The sequence below is a fragment of the Bactrocera oleae genome, chromosome 4 (assembly GCF_042242935.1).
Source record: "Bactrocera oleae isolate idBacOlea1 chromosome 4, idBacOlea1, whole genome shotgun sequence".
Lineage (NCBI taxonomy): Eukaryota > Metazoa > Arthropoda > Insecta > Diptera > Tephritidae > Bactrocera > Bactrocera oleae.
The window spans coordinates 30,274,334-30,294,389 of NC_091538.1; the positions used below are offsets into that span (position 1 = coordinate 30,274,334).

Sequence of the window (20,056 nt, forward strand, 5' to 3'; positions counted from 1 at the left end):
GTGAGTGTAATGTGCGTATGGGGTCTAACCTCTGGTTACCAGGCAAGAGCAGTATGGAAGCTCAACTGGTAGCAGCTTCGGCTACGAGGTCTGACCGGAGACTTAATTCTGGTACCACGGGAAGCAGGGGACCTTGGAGTTCGCTCCAACCTGCTCATGCGAACAGGCTTTTCGGGGAGTATCGTGGTGGTTGTGGTTGATACCCAAATGCGGGAAGAACTGACGTTTGTCAGTTGAATGTGGAGTTGCATTGCAACCGGGTGCCGGACACAAAGTACGGCAGAGGTTTTAGATAGGCCTCGAACCCTACCAAGGTGGTTAGTGTGTCCATTCCACACTACCAATCGGTACTGAAAAAAGCCTGGCATTTTCGGGGCGCTGATCAACGCATTGATTTGACGCGCTGTGCTTTTAAGCACCGTGGGGTAAGGCTGTCGTCAGCCGGTACCAACGTTATACACACTGGACGTTTGTCGGGCAGGTTACTTCCGCTGCCGCAGGAGGAGCACAAAAAAGAGTGCTATCGAGCATGAATGAGAGCTACCCTCCACACAGGAGCTCCTGAAATCAATCTTGTGACCGCCAATACGAGCATAAAAGTAGCCGAGGGAAACCTACACCATGCGACGGTAGCCTCGGCTGTTATCGCGAATAGGTTCCTCTCGGACAACCTAGGTATTTTATTAAACCAGGAGCCGTGTACGTGGAATAGTGGAGAGATCATGGGCCTCGGTTCGCACTGAAAGTGGAGGTCAGGGACCTTCTGCCTACTAAAGACAACCACCAGAAAACAAAGCGGCAACTGGGAGAAATATTAGGTAAAGTAAAAAGTTCGTTCGATTTTTTATTGATTTTTCAAAAGATGATAACTTTGTGTACATTTGTCCGATTTAAGTCACATATGCGCCGTTTTGTTCGTAAAATGGTTGCCTGCGAAAGACTGCGTCCCTATTGCTAAAAAACTCGGAGAGCCAATTTTCACAGGCCTCTCTTGAGGCCAACTTCTCACCATTAAGCGCGTTCGCCATGGACAGGAAAAGATGGTAATCACTTGGTGCCAGGTCCGGACTATAAGGTGGGTGCATTAGAACCTCCCATCCGAGCTCCAGGAGCTTCTGGCGAGTCACCAAAGACGTTTGTGGCCTGACGTTGTCCTGATGGAACACAATTCGGAATCTGTTGATCAAAGATGGCCTCTTCTGGATGAGTGCTGCCTTCAAGCGGTCCAGTTGTTGGCAGTAGAGGGCCGAATTGAGCGTTTGGTCATAGGGGAGCAGCTCGCCCATCCCACCAAACACACAGCAAAACCTTCCTGGCCGTCAATCAGGTCTTGGCCACCATCTGGGCCGCTTCCCCGAGCTTTGACCACGACCTTTTGCGCTCGATGTTGTCATAAGTGACCCATTTTTCATCGCCATTCACAATCCGCTTAAGAAACGGGTCGATTTTGTTGCGATTCTGCAGCGATTTGCAGATGGAAATTCGGTCCATCATGTTTTTTGCGTTAGTTCGTGTGACACCCAAACATCCAGCTCCTTTTTAAATCCAAGGTTATGCAAATGGTTCCAAACGGTTTTCTGGCTTTTCTTTAGTTCCTCAACTAAATAAGTGCTCACTGAGTAAATCAATCGAATAACTGTCAAAGACAAACTTTAAGCGCGAATATACACGTTTTCAGCGCCGTATAGTATAACATGATGCAAGTTTGTCTTTGACAGTTTTTCGATTGATTGACTCAGTACGTTGTGAGCGCTCGTCAAAGATGGACACCAGCAAAGAGAAAAATCTCTATATTTTACAATTTTTCTTCGATCAAGCCGAAAAGCAGCCAAAGCGGCTGAAAAAAATTAATTTTGTTTATGGGCCCGATACTGTAAACGAACGTGCAGCACAAAAGTGGTTTGCTAGGTTCCGTTCCAGTAATTTCGATGTCAAAGATGCACCACGCGTCGGAAATAGTGGAAACAGACCGTTATGTGAGCACTTATTTAATTGCTAAAATGCAACTAAAGATAAGCCAGAAAACCGTTTGGAACCACTTGCATAACCTTGGATTCAAAAAGAAGCTCGATGTTTGGGTGCCACACGAACTAGCGCAAAAAAACATGATGGACCGAGTTTCCATCTGCGAATCGCTGCTGAATCGCAATATAATCGACCCGTTTCTGAAGCGGATTGTGACTGGCGATGAAAAATGGGTCACTTACGACAACATCGAGGGCAAACGGTCGTGGTCAATGGTCCGCGAAGCGGCCCAGACGGTGGCCAAGACCGAATTGACGGCCAGGAAGGTTTTGCGGTGTGTTGGGTGGGATTGGCAAGGAATCATCTACTACGAGCTGCTCCCCTATGGCCAAACGCTCAATTCGGCCCTCTACTGCCAACAACTGGACCGCTTGAAGGTAGCACTCATCCAGAAGAGGCCATCTTTGATCGACAGAGGCCGAATTGTGTTCCATCAGGACAACGCCAGGCCACACACGTCTTTGGTGACGCGCCAGAAGGTCCGGCAGCTCGGATGGGAGGAGCCATACCATCTTTTCCTGTCCATGGCGAACGCGCGTAATGGTGAGAAGTTGGCCTGAATAGAGTGAAAATTGGCTCTCCGAGTTTTTTGTCAATAGGGACGCTGCCTTCTACGAGAGGGGTATAATGAACTCAGCATCTTGTTGGCAACAAGTTTACGAACAAAACGGCGCATATTTGACTTAAATCGAACAAATGTACACAAAGTTATCATCTTTTGAAATCAATAAAAAACCGAACGAAATTTTTTACTTGACCTAATATAAGCAGCATCTAACCTAACCTAAAGAAATTAGGTCTGTAAAAAAACAGAAGTTTCTAAACATCAAAAGATACATAAAAGGAAGAACTTTTGTAAATAGATGCAGACTATGTCGAGTATAGTTCTTTATATTGATAAAGAATCAAATGTGTTTAGGGAACCAAACCATGCGCAAAACATGGTTCAAGAACCGACCAGTCGTTATGCTGGAACTGACCGTACATTAGTTGTTGATAACTTTTGTTCATTATTAGACGTAGAGTAAGGAGGATTGCTGTTATGAAGTACGTTATCTTCTAGGATTATATGTTCCAAGAAAAATAAGAAGAGCGATTGTCCTTATATCTACAGTACACTAAATACCTCGTGTTGTCATCCAACCAGGTATCCGTATAACTATTGAACAGGTGTTGGGATATTCTTCGCTATCTAAAGTAGCTGCGCCTTCTGTATCAACTAGTAGAGGTCCAAAGAAAGCAGAAAGCTCATGTTACCAATATTACACTATGCATAGAATACAACGAAAACCTAGAAATTCAGTTTGCAAAAATCCAGTGAACTTTGTTCAATAAATTACAATATTTCAATGAATTTTTGTTAATACCTTTCAATAACTTACCTATCTGTTGTTTTATTTACACCTTGGTTTTACATTGAAATATATGTACGTACCATTATTTTTCTACTCTTGTAACATGTTGCTACAGAGTATAACAGTTTTGTCCACCTAACGATTGTTTGTATCACTTAAAACTAATCGAGACAGTTATGGAGTTATATATATTTAAATGATCACGATACAAGACGTGTTGAATTCTGAATGACTGTCTGTGTGTTCGTCCGTGTTTCCGTGCATGTGATAGCTTGAGTCAAAATTGAGGTTCCTTGATAAAACTTGTTTCGTTCCTTGGTACTTATTAAATGCCATAACTAAACCGTAAATTAAGATACAAAACTTTTTTGTGAAAATGTTGTAATTATATAAACCTTTCCTCTAACCTCTCGCGTTGTTTATTACAGTCAGACATCTCTGATGACAACTTGCAACTCAATTTTCAGCATATACCATAGGAAGCGACCTCCAGGTATGTTAGAGTTGCAGAAATAAATCTTTTGTTTACGTTAATTGTTTTCTTGATATTTTGGCTTATATTAAAGCTCAAACATTCTCTATTGGATTGGTATCTGGTGACTGTGATGGCCAATCTCAAGTAACAATATAGATTTTTGTTTACATTGAGTACGGAGTCTGCTCCTATTTTGCCGTAAAGCATTTCAGCTGACTTTAGTAAATAATTTTTATGAGCATGAGCAGAGAAGCATCCATAAACATTTACCCTTTGGGGATGTTTGTCTTTTTATTAGCTAATTCAAGCCGTTGGCACCTCTTTCGACAGCGTAAAAATAGGTAAAATCTGATGATAACTCCGCACACTCCCCATTAAACGGTTTTATTTAAAACTACTATAAGTGCGATAAATCAATATATTTAATCTCGTTCCCACAATATAGTAATGAAACACCACTGGATCTTTATCCGTGGACAGCATTACCAAAAGGGTAATCTTTACAAAGAAATTAAAGTTACCCTCAGGAGTAAGGCAAGTAACTTCTCGCTTGACCTACCACTAAGATAGCACTATTAAGTGGTGCACTGACGGCTCGAAAACATTCGGAAGCCATTTTTCACGTGTCGCACGACCGCATACCAAACCTATGAGACGTTTTCCAAGTAGAAGTCTTTGCTATAAGTCGTAAAGACAAATCTCCAACGCAGCTATGCCAATGAGAGTATTGCCACACTTAGCGATAGTCAAGCGGGACTTAAAGCGATCTCAGCTTACGAGATTACATCAATGTGCAGAAGCGCATAGAACGGCTGAATAGCCTATAAGTTTCCAACAAAGTACGCATTATCTGGTCTTATTTAACATGGGAATCGCCTCTTGTGCAAACTGCCGGTTCTGCGACATGGAGCCGGAAACTTCCGAGCACCTTATGTTAGACTGCCCTGCAATCTGTAGACGCAGGATCAAGATCCTTAAATCTATGTATCCGAATAGGAATCACATCGCCTCATAGCACCTAGCGATGTGATTCGTTGTGACAACGGGGACACAATAGATGCAAGCTTAATTTATTTCTATCTATCGAGTGTAATATTTACAGATGGGATAAAAAGATTTACTGATGTCAGTTAAAATGCTTTACGTCAAAAATAACAATGATTGGATACTGCGAGAAGAAAATGATCCGAAACATAGAAGCAGACTCTATACTCAATGGAAACAAGAAAACCCTAGTGTTACTTTAGATTGGCAATCATGGTCAACAGACACCAATCCAATCGATAATGTTTTGGCTTTAAGTAAAGTATTATTAATACAAATATTATAAATACATATATCTAAAAAATGATAAAACAGTGTTACCTGAGATTTATAGATGGCATACGTTTCTTTTTCATTATTTAGAGCTGAACGAAAATCACCCATACATGACTGAGTTCTTGCAACTAAATGGTAACTAACTGCAACGTGCATGGACTTATCTCCGAAATATTTCAAATTTAGTCCCAATGCATGTTCAATAAATCGCAGAGATAACTCGTACTCGCCTACAGCATGCAAAATTAAGCTAATATTACTCTGAAACAGTAAAGAAATAATACAAAAAAAGAAATTTTGAGAATACAATTTCTTACATCTATGAGGGCAACTTCTGGATGATCTTCACCACATATCAAAACCAATAAATATCGAGCACGGTAAAGCAATTTCAATGATGCACCAATTTGACCATTAGCGAAGCAATATAAAGATAAGTGTGTCTAAAAGATATATGTTTAATTATGTTTATTTTCTATATTTCATATTACTTACGTATTCTAATATGGTACATGGATGATCAATACCGTTAACGCGTTCACTCATAATGACTGAGCGCTGTTGAATTGCTAAGGCCTCCTGTGGATCTCCCAACAGGTAGCTAAGTCGAGCTAACATACGTAAGCAAGATCCATTTTCGGAATGCATAGCTCCGAAAACATTATTTAAAAGGTTTAGAGCTTCACTAATAAGCTCATAACCTTCTTTGAATAGCCCTTGCTGTATTTTAGACTGACCTGTGGTATAAAAATTGTATGCATCCGACGCACGAGGACTTATATGTTTAACAATTGGAAAAACATTTAGAATGTCTTCTTCGTTAAACGTTGCTTTATTGCGTAAACCAAAATGATACTCCCGCAACAACACTTGTATTCCAACTTTCAAACAGAAAGCACGCAAAACGTTCATTCGATGAAAACCATATATCTCGATAGCTGTTTCAATTGAATCACATTTGAGATCATAGTCCCAATATGATTTAATTTCTTTTTTAATTTGATTCCATATTGACTTCGGGGTTACAAGTAGCCAATCATTATTATCGGCAACTGAAATGTTTTTGCTTCCAGAACCGTTAGCAATTTTGGTATACTTTTTTTTTCCACGACGATTAGATTTACTTGAATCATTTGAAATGCATGCAGCATGGCCCGAAGACAAGAAACAATTCAGAAAATGACTAATGGCGTTGGACAACTGCATTACATCCGTATTTTGCATGTATGAATAATAAATATGTTTGGTAGCACGAACTATAATTTCAACAACAGCAATTCTATATAAGTATTCCAAGCGAGGTATTTTTTCCAACATGTATATTACTTTTCCAAGATACCTTCAAACAAAACACTGAATAAACAAAACTTTAAAATTTCAATATACATACCTAATATTAATGCCATGACTGTGTAAAGCCTCTGTTAAACTTGTACCATCCATCGGTGGTGATGAATGATTCATATGTTCTTTAATAAAAGACGGCAGTTGTTTTGTAACTAAAAATTCAGCAGCATCCTGTATAAGTTTTTGTTGCTTAGAAATTGAATTATGACAACTTGAATCATCCACATGACGTATTCCTGGCGAAAATACGTCTGGGTTGAAACGAAAATCGAACTCTTGCTCTTTTAATGAACCAACAGCGGCACACGCGTGTTTTACAACATCAGCAGCCTGTGTCTCATCAGAAGCAGCCACTTTAAACTGTGCTTCTTTAAGAACGCCTAGAGCCTCCGACATAACGTCGTTCGCTTTATTGTTCGATTTTATTGACATTTGGTTTTCCTCTTCCGGTTGCAATACTTCACAGCCTAAATCATTATTATTTCCAACCGTTGGCTTTTGGGAATTGCAACTTTGTAAATGTTGAGCTGCACTTCGTATAAAAGTAACATAACGGTCTTCTATAAACGCCTCAAGTAACTCTTGTCTTAAACAGGAAAGTTTATGTTTATGCTCTATTGGAAAACCCATAGCTTGCAAATCAGGACTAATATGGATATCATCCAGAACTAAAAAATTTACGTCTGGTGGAAACGTCCGAAGTAGATCAAGAATATAATGTCTGCCATCGTTACCTATTATGCCTTTACATTCGACAGAAGAGCATAGCTCTACGGGTTCATCGCGTTCATTTAGTACGGAATGTGGCATAATCTTTAAATGCTTACCGGCCATTCGAAGTAATTCCAGATACTTTGGATGGCTTAGAACAGTTTTTCCAAAATCAATGGAGCCATAAACAACAGATTGCTCTTGTTCTCTCTCCAAAATCCCAGGAATAATGGATTGGGCGGTTACTCTAAAACCACGATAATCTATTACTACTGTTCCCAATGTATAAAGACCCTCTATATCTACGGCACTATAAACACGTACACCATGAAGATCATTTCGGGGCGCTACAAAGGCGGCTACATCACCGCCCAAGTCCTTATAATGATCTCGTACATCAAAGCCCAACGAGAAAAATATGTTATTCCAAATAAACATTTGCATTTTTGGATCCTCTCCAGGGTTTATAGCTAAAACATTACCATCTATAACAGCCATAGCTCCTCGAGTTGCTGCAATAACAAAGTCTCCATGAACTTTAAAAATAGCTCGCTCGCGAAGTAAACGTTCTGGTAAAGTTTTACGTGGCAATTCACGAGTAGTTTGCAACTCTTCATTCCAATCACGTGTCTGTCCAGGGATGTGTTCCTCATAGCTATAAAGGAAATTATTAATATGTATAAGTTTAAAAATTATTAATCTGCTTACCCAAGCTTTGATGAAAAAGCATCTTCAGCACGAATCGCATCAATTGTGTGCTCTAATTGTGGTGCAGTCCACTGATATAATTGATAAGGCGTAGCAACTCGTTCAAATGCGTGACGCAAAGTACGCTTCTTTTGCATTTGTTGAAATGCGCGTTTAAAAGATGGTGAAATTTGCGATAGTAGATCTATTAACGAATGATTCAAATGACTGGCAATGTCTTGTTTAGGATTAAAAACTTCGTCTGTAGATTGGTTTATATAAAATCCTTTAGGACAAGCAGATATGTGAAATCGTTTCTCTTCCATGGTTACAACATATAAGTACATAAGATCACCATGCAGTTTACGAGGACCTGGAGGAGGATTCCACGCAGAGGTGGTTAATATTTTAAGTGCCAGTGAAACTCTTGAATTCTTTAAACCTGGTTGCAATGGAATAAGTGGAGCTTCTTTCACGCCGGGCATTACATAATCTGGTGGTGTACAATCTACTGAATCAGATCGCGATTTTTTCTTTTCGAGTAAGTCTCCTTGTGTTATAGTATGTAAAAACGTAAGAGAATTACATTCAATACCATTGTATGCGTCCGAAGGGTCCATACTTTTTAATAAATCACGCACATGGCGGACATGAATACGCGCCTCACGCATAGTATAAGGTTCTTCGATAACTTTAATTGTTGATCCGTGTTTTAAACCTTCAATTGTTTTTAATTCAGCAAAATTATCTAAAGTTATGCCATTTAACTGTAAAGAAAAACAGGTACGGTGACAAGTATCTTCTCGATCCATGAGTAATTGATGTATTTCTTGCACCAACTCCATACTAGACAACTGTACTGAAAGCAATTCAGCACCTGGACTCTGTATATGAACTGTGATTCCAACATCGTGAAGCGTTTCTAAATCTATAGACTCGGATGAAAGCGAATATTCTTCACCGTCAACTAACTCACTTGATCCACTCTCAATATTTTCATGGCTTTTATTTTCATTTCTGTAAGTTGATGCTGATACAGAATGTTCACTCAATTCATTGGTCGGTTTTTTCTCTTCTTTTCCTATAATGTTAAGACACATAGAGACATATACTAAGTTTATTTATTTGAATAGTTTGGTAACACTTACAACTGTATGTATAAATAGTAATATATAATATATACCTAGTCTTGCCATAAATTGTTACAAAGTTTACAATGCATACAGCGAGAACAAATTCGCAGAAAAAAGAGCCGATATTTTTATACTCTTGCAACATGTTGCTACAGAGTATAATAGTTTTGTTCACCTGACGCTATTTTGTATCACCTAAAACTAATCGAGATATATATAGGGTTATGTATATATAAATGATCAGGATGTTGAGACAACTTGAAATCTGGATGTCTGTCTGTCCGTCTGTCTGTACAATCTGTAACTTGAGTAAAAATTGAGATAAAGTAATGAAACTTGGTAAACATGTTCCTTCGAGAAAAAGTAAGAACGAGTTCTTAGTTCTTAATCGAAAACGTATAAAGTGCTATAACTAAGCTGTCAATTAAGATACAGAACTCAAATTTGCCACAACGAATCTAATTAGATATGTACACCTAGTTTTAATATATTAAAAAAGTGGGCGTGGTCCGGCCCCCTAATAAGTATAATGTAGATATATATCCCAAACCAATTAACCTATATCACCCAAATTTGCACACAACAAATATTTTCTACCCTTCTCACAATAGGGTGAAAATAGGTGAAAAGGATGATTAAAAATTGTCCAAGTTAAACCAAAAGGTAACGAATATGTGGATCCCAGTGCCTATAGATGACATTTTATCGAATATATTGGTCAATGTGTGAGATATATAATTGAAATTCGGTGCTTACCTGATGATAGTATGTCTGAGTGCCAAAAATTAATTGAATCGGGTCAATTCTTTTAGCTCCCATATACCTAATACAAAGATTTTTAAATTTCCGGGTGACTTTATACCGCATATAACAGTCAATATTTGAGTTATCTAAATAAAATTTAGAGAGAGCGCATTTTCCTAATAACAGTGTATCTTTGTGCAGTTTCACGACGTAAGCAAGTACGGGCTGGTAACAGTTCGCCCCTGCTTTAGTTGTGAGGAATCTTGCTAAGGTCAGATTTCTTAACCGTGTGTTAGTTTCTCCTCATTATCAGAACATACAGTCTTACTATGGTCGGGGGTACAAAAAGAGCTGGATCAAGCTGACTGGAGCCCTTAAATAACCTAGTTTCGAACGAAGCTTACGGATACCTGGCGCCATCCGTAATAAGATAATCTTACTTGCGTAGTGGGGGCTATCCGCAAACGGATACACTTTCCCCTACATTCGTGGGACCTATTATGAGCCTGAACAACAAAAAGAATACAACAAACACAAAAGTAAAGGAGCACGGATCTCCTATAAAAAAGCCGGAGGGACCTAGTTGCTCCCAAAACAGAGCAGCGGTCGGTCCGAGCTCGAAAGCAACCAGCATGAGAACAGGAGCGAAGCTTGGTCCATGCGAAAATGCAAACACTAGTAAAGGAGCGGAAGCTAAGGCTGGCTCCAAGAAAGTAGTAGCACCGGAGGTAGCCAGATCCAAACCCTGTCGCCAAAGCTCGGCTGCTAAGCAGGGGGAGGAGGGAGATGCCAAAGGGGCTGCTGTTGGTAGTGTGTCTGCCAAAAAGTGGCCTTTCTTCAAAATTCAGAACCCGACGAAGGCAAGAGGTGCTAACGAAGGAGCTCCAGGAATCGATTGACTGCGCGAGAGCAGACATACCAAACCGCCAGTAAGTAGCCAAGCGACAGAGGTGTGCTGAAGAGGCGAAGCCGTCAGCCAAGAAACCAAAAACAAAGGGTGTAACGCCAGCAAAATCATTTGCCGATTTGGCCCGAAACCGAATTATTATTGGCGTGCTGGATGAAGGAGATCCCCAAGGAAGAATCCGCAAAGCCCAATGGAAATGGGTGCAGGCTGCGCCGACAAGCCTAGCTGTCAAATGTGGCGCTAAAGGGGCTTCTAAGCAATCCAGGACCGCCACTGTCATGAATAGATGCCTGCTGGTAACAGGGCCAGATCATATTGATTGCGTGCGATAACGAGAGATCGGAGCTAAATTGGTAGCGGTAGACATAAGGGACATACCGTCCAGACCAAGCCAAGGGTCTGGATCCCGGCTACACCATCACAGCGGACCAGATTATGCAGCTCATAAGAGCCTGCAATCCGGTGGAAATTTGTTAAGGCCTTCGAGGATCCCGTAGCCGGACAGAGAGAGAGGCGTGGAGACCAAAAGGACCACGATGCAGATTCTGCTGTTACTTACAAAGAAGTCCCTCGAACCGCTGGTGAAAAGTGGCAGGGAGATCAGTTATGGGTTCACGAAGGGTCTTAACTTGCTGACACACTCTCAAACCTTTATACTGAGAGAGAGTTAGTTAACCACGTGGCAATAGAACAGCCTTAGTTTGACCTCATTCAGGACCCATGGGTTAATGGAGGGCGTATTTGCGGATTGAGGACACCGAACTACAAGCTATATATGGCTAATTGTATAATTTCAAAGAAACCCCATAACGTTTTTATGTTACATCGCTATAGCAACCATGACACAGCAGCAGTCAGCTGGGAAACGGGAACAAGCAGTTACCGGCTAGTGTCTTGCCGTACGACAAGGAGCATGTGCCACCTCTGCTGGTGTAAGAGCCCCGATTCATGTAAATTTGCCGGCAAGCATTAGAGGTGGCTTGTCCGATAATACAAAGTAAGGGTAGAATTAGGCACCCATGGTGGTCTCCCGAACTTAAAAAATTACAGAAAGACAGCGAGGTAGATTGGGATAATTATTAAAACCTCCTAAAGTCAAACAAAACGGAGGTTAGCGGAGCAAAAAGAAATTCTTGGAAATCTTTTTGTAGAGATATCGAGAATACGGCGGAAGGGTCTCGACTTAGGAAAATATTGGCACATCTGTACACAGCATTGGATATCTTCAGAAGTCAGATCACAGCTGGACGGTATCCAGTGAAGAGTCACTAGGCTTACTAATGGATACCCACTTCCCAGGTAGCCTTTCAAGTCGCCGGTTTATTCCCGGCTCAATTACAGCAGTCGCCGAATTACATATAATATAATAACTTCGCTATGGAAAGAAGACAAGGTAATATAGATACCTAAGGCGGGCAAAAGCTCACATACAAGTCAAAAGGATTTCAGACCAATTAGCCTCTCCTCGTTTCTCCTAAAAACTTTTTAAAGACTAACAAAATTACATATAAGAAACAAAATAAAACCAGAAAAGTTGCCTGTTTCGCAGCATGCGTATTCTAAAGAAAAATCCACAGAAACAGCACTAAGCTCTGTGGTGGCGGAGATTCTCTAGAAGTTAAAGAATACACTCGAATTGCCTTCTTAGATATAGAAGGTGCGTTCAATAATATCCAGCCTAGGGCCATACTGATCGCGCTCAAGGATCTGGACATCTCTGAACCTCTCAGAAAAATATTTGAACAGATGCTCACGAGCAGGTCAATAATTTCAACGCTGGAGCTTCAACGATATGCAGATCTGTCCAAAGGGGTACACCTTAATGAGGCGTGTTATTCCCACTTCTCTGGATCCTGACAATGAATAAGTTGCTGTTGGATCTAGAAAAGAATAGAGTACATGTTGTGATCTACACTGATGATGTGGCGGTTTCGATTAGAGGTAAATTTACCGAACATTCTCGCTAACCTTATGCAAACAATTTTAGACGATATAAATCATTGGGCCGTATTGTGCGGACTAAACTTAAATACTAGTAAGGCGGAGCTAGTATTGTTCACCAGGAAACACAATACTTCAGAAGTTACGGGGCCAGTATTAAATGCAGACTAACAATTGGAGATAAGCCGAGATACTTAGGACTAATCTTAGATAGGAAGCTTTCAGTGAAACCAAACTTAGATGCTAGGGTGAAGAAAGCATCTATAGCACTCCACACCTGCAAACGACTGGTGGGACCCAAATAGGGACTAACGCCTCGGGTAGCTTATTGCCTCTACACAGTAGTTGTTAGATTGATTATGACTACGGTATATTGGTATGGTGGCCAATAATGGAAAAGAAATACGCAATGAGGCGTATAGAAAGCATACAAAGAGCAGCCAGTATATGCATCATATGCAACTCTTAGAACAACGCCAACTTAGGCACTAAACGTCATTTTACATTTACGTCCAACAGACTTGTTCTGTAAGCAAGTGGCAGCCAAGTCAGCTCTCAGACTGAGGAAACCTTCCCAATTAGTCGCCTGTAATAAGGGATATTCTAAGATACTTAGTAAGTTCCCGTTTCTACCCACTACCACAGATTTTCGTAATCCAATAGAATTGAAACTAAATTCGGTCCCCAATATTGCCTTCTCTACCAGAGAAGAGTAGGAAAGGGACGAGGTGGAGAGAAATGCAGTGAGTCGCAGACCACTGCAGTGTCTTCCAAGTGGAGATAACAGCAATCAAAGAAAACCTTGTTTTTTTGACAAAAAAATGTGCTCACAACAAGGACCATATTCATATATACGGATTGCCAAGCAGCTTCAATCACTGAAGTCTCCTATGGTTTCATCAAAGTGAAAGAATGTCTTGATCTCTTAGAGGATCTAACATCCTACTTTACGATAAACCTGCTAGGGGTTGCAGGGCATAGTGGTATCCCTGGTAACTGCGAAGCAGATGAACTAGCCAGAACAGGTACCACTCTACAATTAGACTCTTAAAAAGAGGGAATTTTTATGCCTCTGGCAACTTGTAAACACTTAATCAGCGAACATGTTATAAATCTAGCTGAGTCTCGGTAGAGTGGAGACAATCACTGACTTGCTCAACTATCAGGCAAACGTAGCAGGAATGGAGCATCAGCCGCACAAACCGACTTTTAAAATTCAAAAGGAATGACATAAGAACTCTGAAATGAGTGCTAACAGGTCACTGTCTAATTGGTAGACATGCTAGCGGGCTAGGTGCACCTTACAATGACTATTGTAGAAGACTGTAAAACATATTGTATGCGATGTAGGGCTCTATACAGGAAAATAATCGCAACTATCGGTCGAGGGTTCCTGGACGACGTCTCGGAAGTTGCTCATATCTATTCATACTATTCATAAAATATAATAATTAAAATAATAAAATACCAAATTTTATTGTAATCCATTTACAATTTCATCGAATAATGAATGTTCAATTGTTTCGCAACATTTTCTCATATAAAGTCCTAACACCTGAAGGTATTTTCCCTACTTTGATCCCAGAATATAAAATTTTCGGTTACACCCGAACTTAGCCCTTCCTTGTTTGTTTCATATAAGTTTTGCTAGCACCTGAGGAATTTGATTCTTGGAAGTTGCAAGAGTATAAAATGTTCGGTTATACCCGAACTTTGCCCTTCTTTACTTGTTTATTATACTTTGTATGCAGTGTCTACTCATATATAAAAATCATTTTAGTGTTTGCTTTAGCTAATTAGCAAAGACGTTTACGTTACGTTACGTTGAACCAATTAAGCCTTTAAAAAGGCTGCTTTCGCAGAAATTCCTTTAGAAAATAGAAAATTTTGTTAAAAAAAATGGTATATTGACCAGGTCAATGTCAAGACTTATTCAAGATGATCTCCACGTGAAATTGTACCATCGGTTAACTTAGCATCTTCTGACAACGCGCTTGAAGCAATGTAAGCTCAAACAGATGCCAAAGCGCAAAAAATGTTGTTGAAAGGATTCAACGTGGTCACCATCCATTTGCTGTAATGGTTTGGTGGGGAGTATCCTCTAAAGGCGTTACACCACTTCATTTCTGTGAAATGGAGTTAAAACTGAAGCAAAAGTGTACCAGCAGGATGTTTTAGAAAGCGGTAAGGCATTAAGCAATACTCTTTTCGATGGGGAGCATTGGATTATCCAGCAAGCAAACAGGGCTAAAATTTTCCAGCAGTGGCTTAAAATCAATATTTATGGTTTCATAGCTACAGTGAATTAGCTTTCTGAAAGTCCAAATTTGGACTTTGTGGCACGGTGATGAGTCAATACCAATAAAAACTGTGCGTACTGCTATTGATCAATCTCCAAAACGTTTAGAGTGCTGGTGTGAAAACAAAAAGGTGAACAAAATCATTTCGAATAAAACCTTTAAATCGTTCATTTAATATGTGCTTTGTTTAAAAAAATTAATATTTTTTTAAATGTATTATAGGATAGGAAATATGGCAGGACTAAATATCTTTCTTTATCTCAAGATCTCTGTATTTCTAACAGTTGAAACAGAAATTTAGCGACGACTAAATGGTAGATTCAATTAATTTTTAGTGTGACTTACAAAAGTTGGAAACTAATTATATTAAAATTATTAGTAAATCAGTTGCAATGAAACACAGCGTCAATTTGTCTTAATTAAAAGTTTTCCTCTTCGATGTTCAAACGCGTCCATTTTAAAAAAAGTCGATTCGTAAGTAGAGTGCGACCCCACCCTATGTCCGACAACCACCACTGTGAGTACAGCAGCAGCATCAACTGCCCCGATTCTCAGAAACATATGTATATCACAAATAAAATTAAAAATTACCTTTCGTTTAACCAGTACTAAAGACGCTAAATAACTATCAACATGGTTTTCGTAAAATGTAAACTACCATGTCCAGATAATTAGTTGCCTGAAACGAAATCCAGAAGACCTTTTCAGGAAAGATATTTGCAATATGTTGGTATGTGGATCTCAATCTACAGTGCAACTAATCGCAAGGAAGTAACTGTTATATTGAGCAAATCTGATAAGCACAGCTTCTCAGCACATAATCAGATTCACCTTATATGAGTACATAGACATGGCCCTATAGCAAGAAAATAGATAAATAGACATTGACTGAAAACTACTGGACTGTGCTAAGAGAAAAATTATTAAACCAAATATGAACCTACAAGGGTTGGACCAAGATAGGTTAAACATAATTGATAGATAGGGGTTTACTGGGCAGAGGTGGTAAGAGTCATGCGCGGAATCGTTGCACGCACTCAACTGCTTCAAACATTTCTAGAAGGAAAAGCTCATAAGGGTTAGCACTCCGAAGAATCGATTCTCAAGGGCAAGGAATGCATATATTAAAGGCATGTCAATGAACACTGCCTTGCACATCGTTATTATTTGGCTGGATAGAGAATTTAGGAATAAAGAATTCGCATTAAGGATCTTCCCGATTTCGAGAGGTATATTCAAAAACGTACTGCCTCTCAATAGATTTGGTGTTGAATCGAGTCTTATGCATTTCATTATCAGTCTTCTCTGCGATAGAACGATGAAGGTGGTATGGAGTAGTGCACGTTCACACCGGAATATGAGTAGGGGCACCCTACACGGGGCGCTCTCGCCACTTCTCTAGATCATGGTTTTCAAGAAACCCGGAAGGGCATCTACCATTGTTGGGAAAAACGTGTCTCCACCATGCAGATAGTATCAACAATCTTGAGTTCATCCTAGACAGGAAGTTCTCGTGGAAACACAATATCAAAAGAGAAAAGAAAGCCTGGGTTACCCTACACTACTTAAGTAGCTATTGGTAAAAGATGGGACTTCTGACCGAAAGTAGTTTTTTGATCCTATAAAACCATAGACAAGCTTGTAATGTTCTGGGGAATTTTCGTATGGTGGAATGCGATGGTAATGATTACGCTAAAAAAGAAATCAGTGCGGAGTCAACGAGCGATTCGGGCTTCCTGATATTTGCAGCGGAATTGGCTGCCATTAAGAAGGCAGCAGATCTACTACTCCGGGGTGTAGCCTGTTTCAGAGAGAAACTAGTAGAGGTATGTCTCGACTCTCCATGTCTGGCATCGAGTTATTGCATAATTAGACTAAATTAGGTGCCTGGCCATAGCGGAATCGCAAAAACCTGTAATACTGATGACCTTACTAGGAAAGGTACTTCTGTTTCACTAACAACAGAACAATTTGTAATAATGCGCGCAAAATATTCAAAAGATAAGGACACAACACATAAAAAAAACCAATATCGTTCTGGAAAGAAGTGTTTTTCTCTGAGTGCGCGACGGTTAATATTTTGTACTTAGACTTTTATTTTATTATAATTTCGGATATAACTTCGGAATTTTGTCGTTTTCTACCTGTTAGCTATTATTTTGCACATTAATGTTTAAGTTGTATAGATCTATCCATTAGCGGTGCTATCTAAAAGAATAAAACATTTGTGATGCTTAAATAAAATATATGAGCTCTGTTTGTACTTAACTGTATACTGTTTAATTAAAGTAAATGAAAAGAATATGACCCATACTGAAAAGCTGAAGTATTTTTATATCGTCAAAAATATACATATACAATATTAATACATACTAATACTCTGTAGCAACAAGTTGCGAGAGTATAAAAATGTTGCGAAAGCATATGTTCAACTGTTATCCTCATAGTTACGTCACAATAAGTGTTATTTTTTTTAATAATAATTAAAATACCGACTCTGTAAAAACACTTCATTTGCAACATAGTACTAATCCATATCAAAATAAATTACTTCATATTCAAGACTGATTCAATACCTTTATATAACTTTTTGAATTATTCGATGCGGACATTTTATTCGAAAGACATCACGAATTTAAAAATGTAAGTATTAGAATGCAATACAAAAATAGATCCAATAAAATTTGCACGAATAGTGCCTTTGCAGTGTGCCACTTTGTGACCAAAAATTATCCAAATCGGATTGAAATTATTTAATTTCGAAAATATCGGTCAATGTGTGAGATATATAATTGAATTTCGAAGATGATAGTAGAACACAGAGATACATTCTAAAACTTAGAGAGCGTATTTTTTCAATAATGGTAAATCTTTATGGCGAAAATGGATAAAATCGGATAAAAACTTGCCCCAAACCTCATATAATTTTTTGAAACACCTAGGTGACTTTACTCCTTATTTGGTATATTGGTAATGCTACGTAAGCGGCGCACTGATTTCGATCACGTAGCATGTACTGCACTGTGCATAATTCTCTATAAATAAATATTTATACGATACATATATTATACAACATATTTATTGCTGCGTTATGAAAAATAATGTTTCAAACCTTTGAAAAGTTGACTTTAATTGACTTTGTTTAAGAAAATTTTTTGTATTTTTTACAAACATTGTTTTTTGTAAAAATTAGTTATAACAAATGAAAGAGGCCATTTTCACTTCTAATCGTACTGTATATAAGCAAAATCGAATCGGTCTGTTAAAAAAAAAAAATATGTTTCAAGATCGCCCAAAAAATATTAATAACAATAACTTTAAAAATTTTTCGAATGTCAAAGTTGTATTTTAATTTATCGCTTAGAAGCAAAAAACGTTTATTGTACGAGAAAATCTCGACCATCGGAACAATGCAGGTACATTTGGGAGATTTTGTTTCAAGAGTATAAAATGGTCGGTTACACCCGAACTTAGCTCTTTTCAATAAAAACAGTTCTTTTCAGAACTAAGCAACAGTTCTTCTCAGAAGTAATTCCATTTATTGTATCCATTATATTTTCAGTAGGTACTAATTGATAGTAAATATAATATTAGGTGAAGTAAAAAGTTCGTTCGGTTTTTTATTGATTTTTCAAAAAATGATAAATTTGTGTACATTTGTCCGATTTAAATCAAATATGCGCCGTTTTGTTCGTAAACTTGTTGCCAACGAGATGCCAACATCATTATACCCCGCTTGTAGAAGGCAGCGTCCCTATTGGCAAAAAACTCGGAGAGCCAATTTTCACAGGCCTCTCTTGAGGCCAACTTCTTACCATTAAGCGCGTTCGCCATGGACAAGAAAAGATGGTAATCACTTGGTGCCAGGTCCGGTGGTGCATTAGAACCTCCCATCCGAGCTCCTGGAGCTTCTGGCGCATCACCAAAGACGTGTGTGGCCTGGCGTTGTCCTGATGGAACACAATTCGGTCTCTGTTGATCAAAGATGGCCTCTTCTGGATGAGTGCTGCCTTCAAGCGGTCCAGTTGTTGGCAGTAGAGGGGCGAATTGAGCGTTTGACCATAGGCCCACCAAACACACAGCAAAACCTTCCTGGCAGTCAATCCGGTCTTGGCCACCGTCTGTGGACTAAATTTTCATCGCCAGTCACAATCCGCTTCAGAATCGGGTCGATTTTGTGGCGATTCAGTAGCGATTCGCAGATGGAAATTCGGTCCATCATGTTTTTTTGCATTAGTTCGTGTGCCACCCAAACATCGAGCTTCTTTTTGAATCCAAGGTTATGCAAATGGTTCCAAACGGTTTTCTGGCTTATCTTTAGTTCCTCAGCAATTAAATAAGTGCTCACGTGACGGTCTGTTTCCACTATTTCCATGATTTTATCGCAATTTTCGATGACAGGCCTCCCGACGCGTGGTGCATCTTTGACATCGAAATTACCGGAACGGAACCTAGCAAACCATTTTTGTGCTAGACGTTCGTTTACAGTATCGGGCCCATAAGCTAAATTAATTTTTTCAGCCACTTTGGCTGCTTTTTCGCCTTGATCGAAAAAAAATTGTAAAATATAGCGAATTTTCTTTTTGCTGGTGTCCATCTTTGACGAGCGCTCACAACGTACTGAGTCAATCAATCGAAAAACTGTCAAAGACAAACTTTTAGCGCGAATAAACATATTTTCAGCGCCGTATAGTATGACATGATGCGACGCGTAACACTAGTACTATGGACAATAACGCCATCTCTTAGATAAAAACCGAACGAACTTTTTACTTGACCTAATATATTGAACATTTAATTATTCAAACACCTTAGCAACACAGTAGTTTTAATAATATTATTATAACATTTTTATATAGGTTAAACAATTAAGAATATAATTTAATGCAAAGACAATTAATTTTAACTTTATTTTAAAATGCCCTAAAAATTAATATCTTAACTTTTTAGAAATAGTTTCCAGACGAGGGCATCAAAAAGACGCCGTTATACAGAATCTTCATTAAAAACAGAAAATCGTCTTACAAGTCGGAGAGTTTACAGCAGCTCAAAGAGCAAAGGATTAAAAATAATAAGCTCGCACTAGGGAATCGAGCTCTGAGCGTTACCCA

General features: G+C 39.1%; 1 protein-coding gene across 2 annotated transcripts in view; it reads right to left on the reverse strand.

Annotated features, from left to right (window-relative positions):
• The window catches only part of clu (clustered mitochondria protein homolog), a 46,111-nt gene that overhangs the window by 5,718 nt on the left and 20,337 nt on the right, over window positions 1-20,056 (reverse strand). For both annotated transcript variants that reach the window (XM_036358990.2, XM_036358991.2), the window contains 5 exons: window positions 7,942-9,001; window positions 6,566-7,888; window positions 5,671-6,514; window positions 5,493-5,618; window positions 5,221-5,436 (listed from right to left, as the gene is read on the reverse strand). In XM_036358990.2, coding sequence (XP_036214883.1) covers window positions 5,221-5,436; window positions 5,493-5,618; window positions 5,671-6,514; window positions 6,566-7,888; window positions 7,942-9,001 — 3,569 coding nt within the window. The remainder of the gene's footprint in view (window positions 1-5,220; window positions 5,437-5,492; window positions 5,619-5,670; window positions 6,515-6,565; window positions 7,889-7,941; window positions 9,002-20,056) is intronic.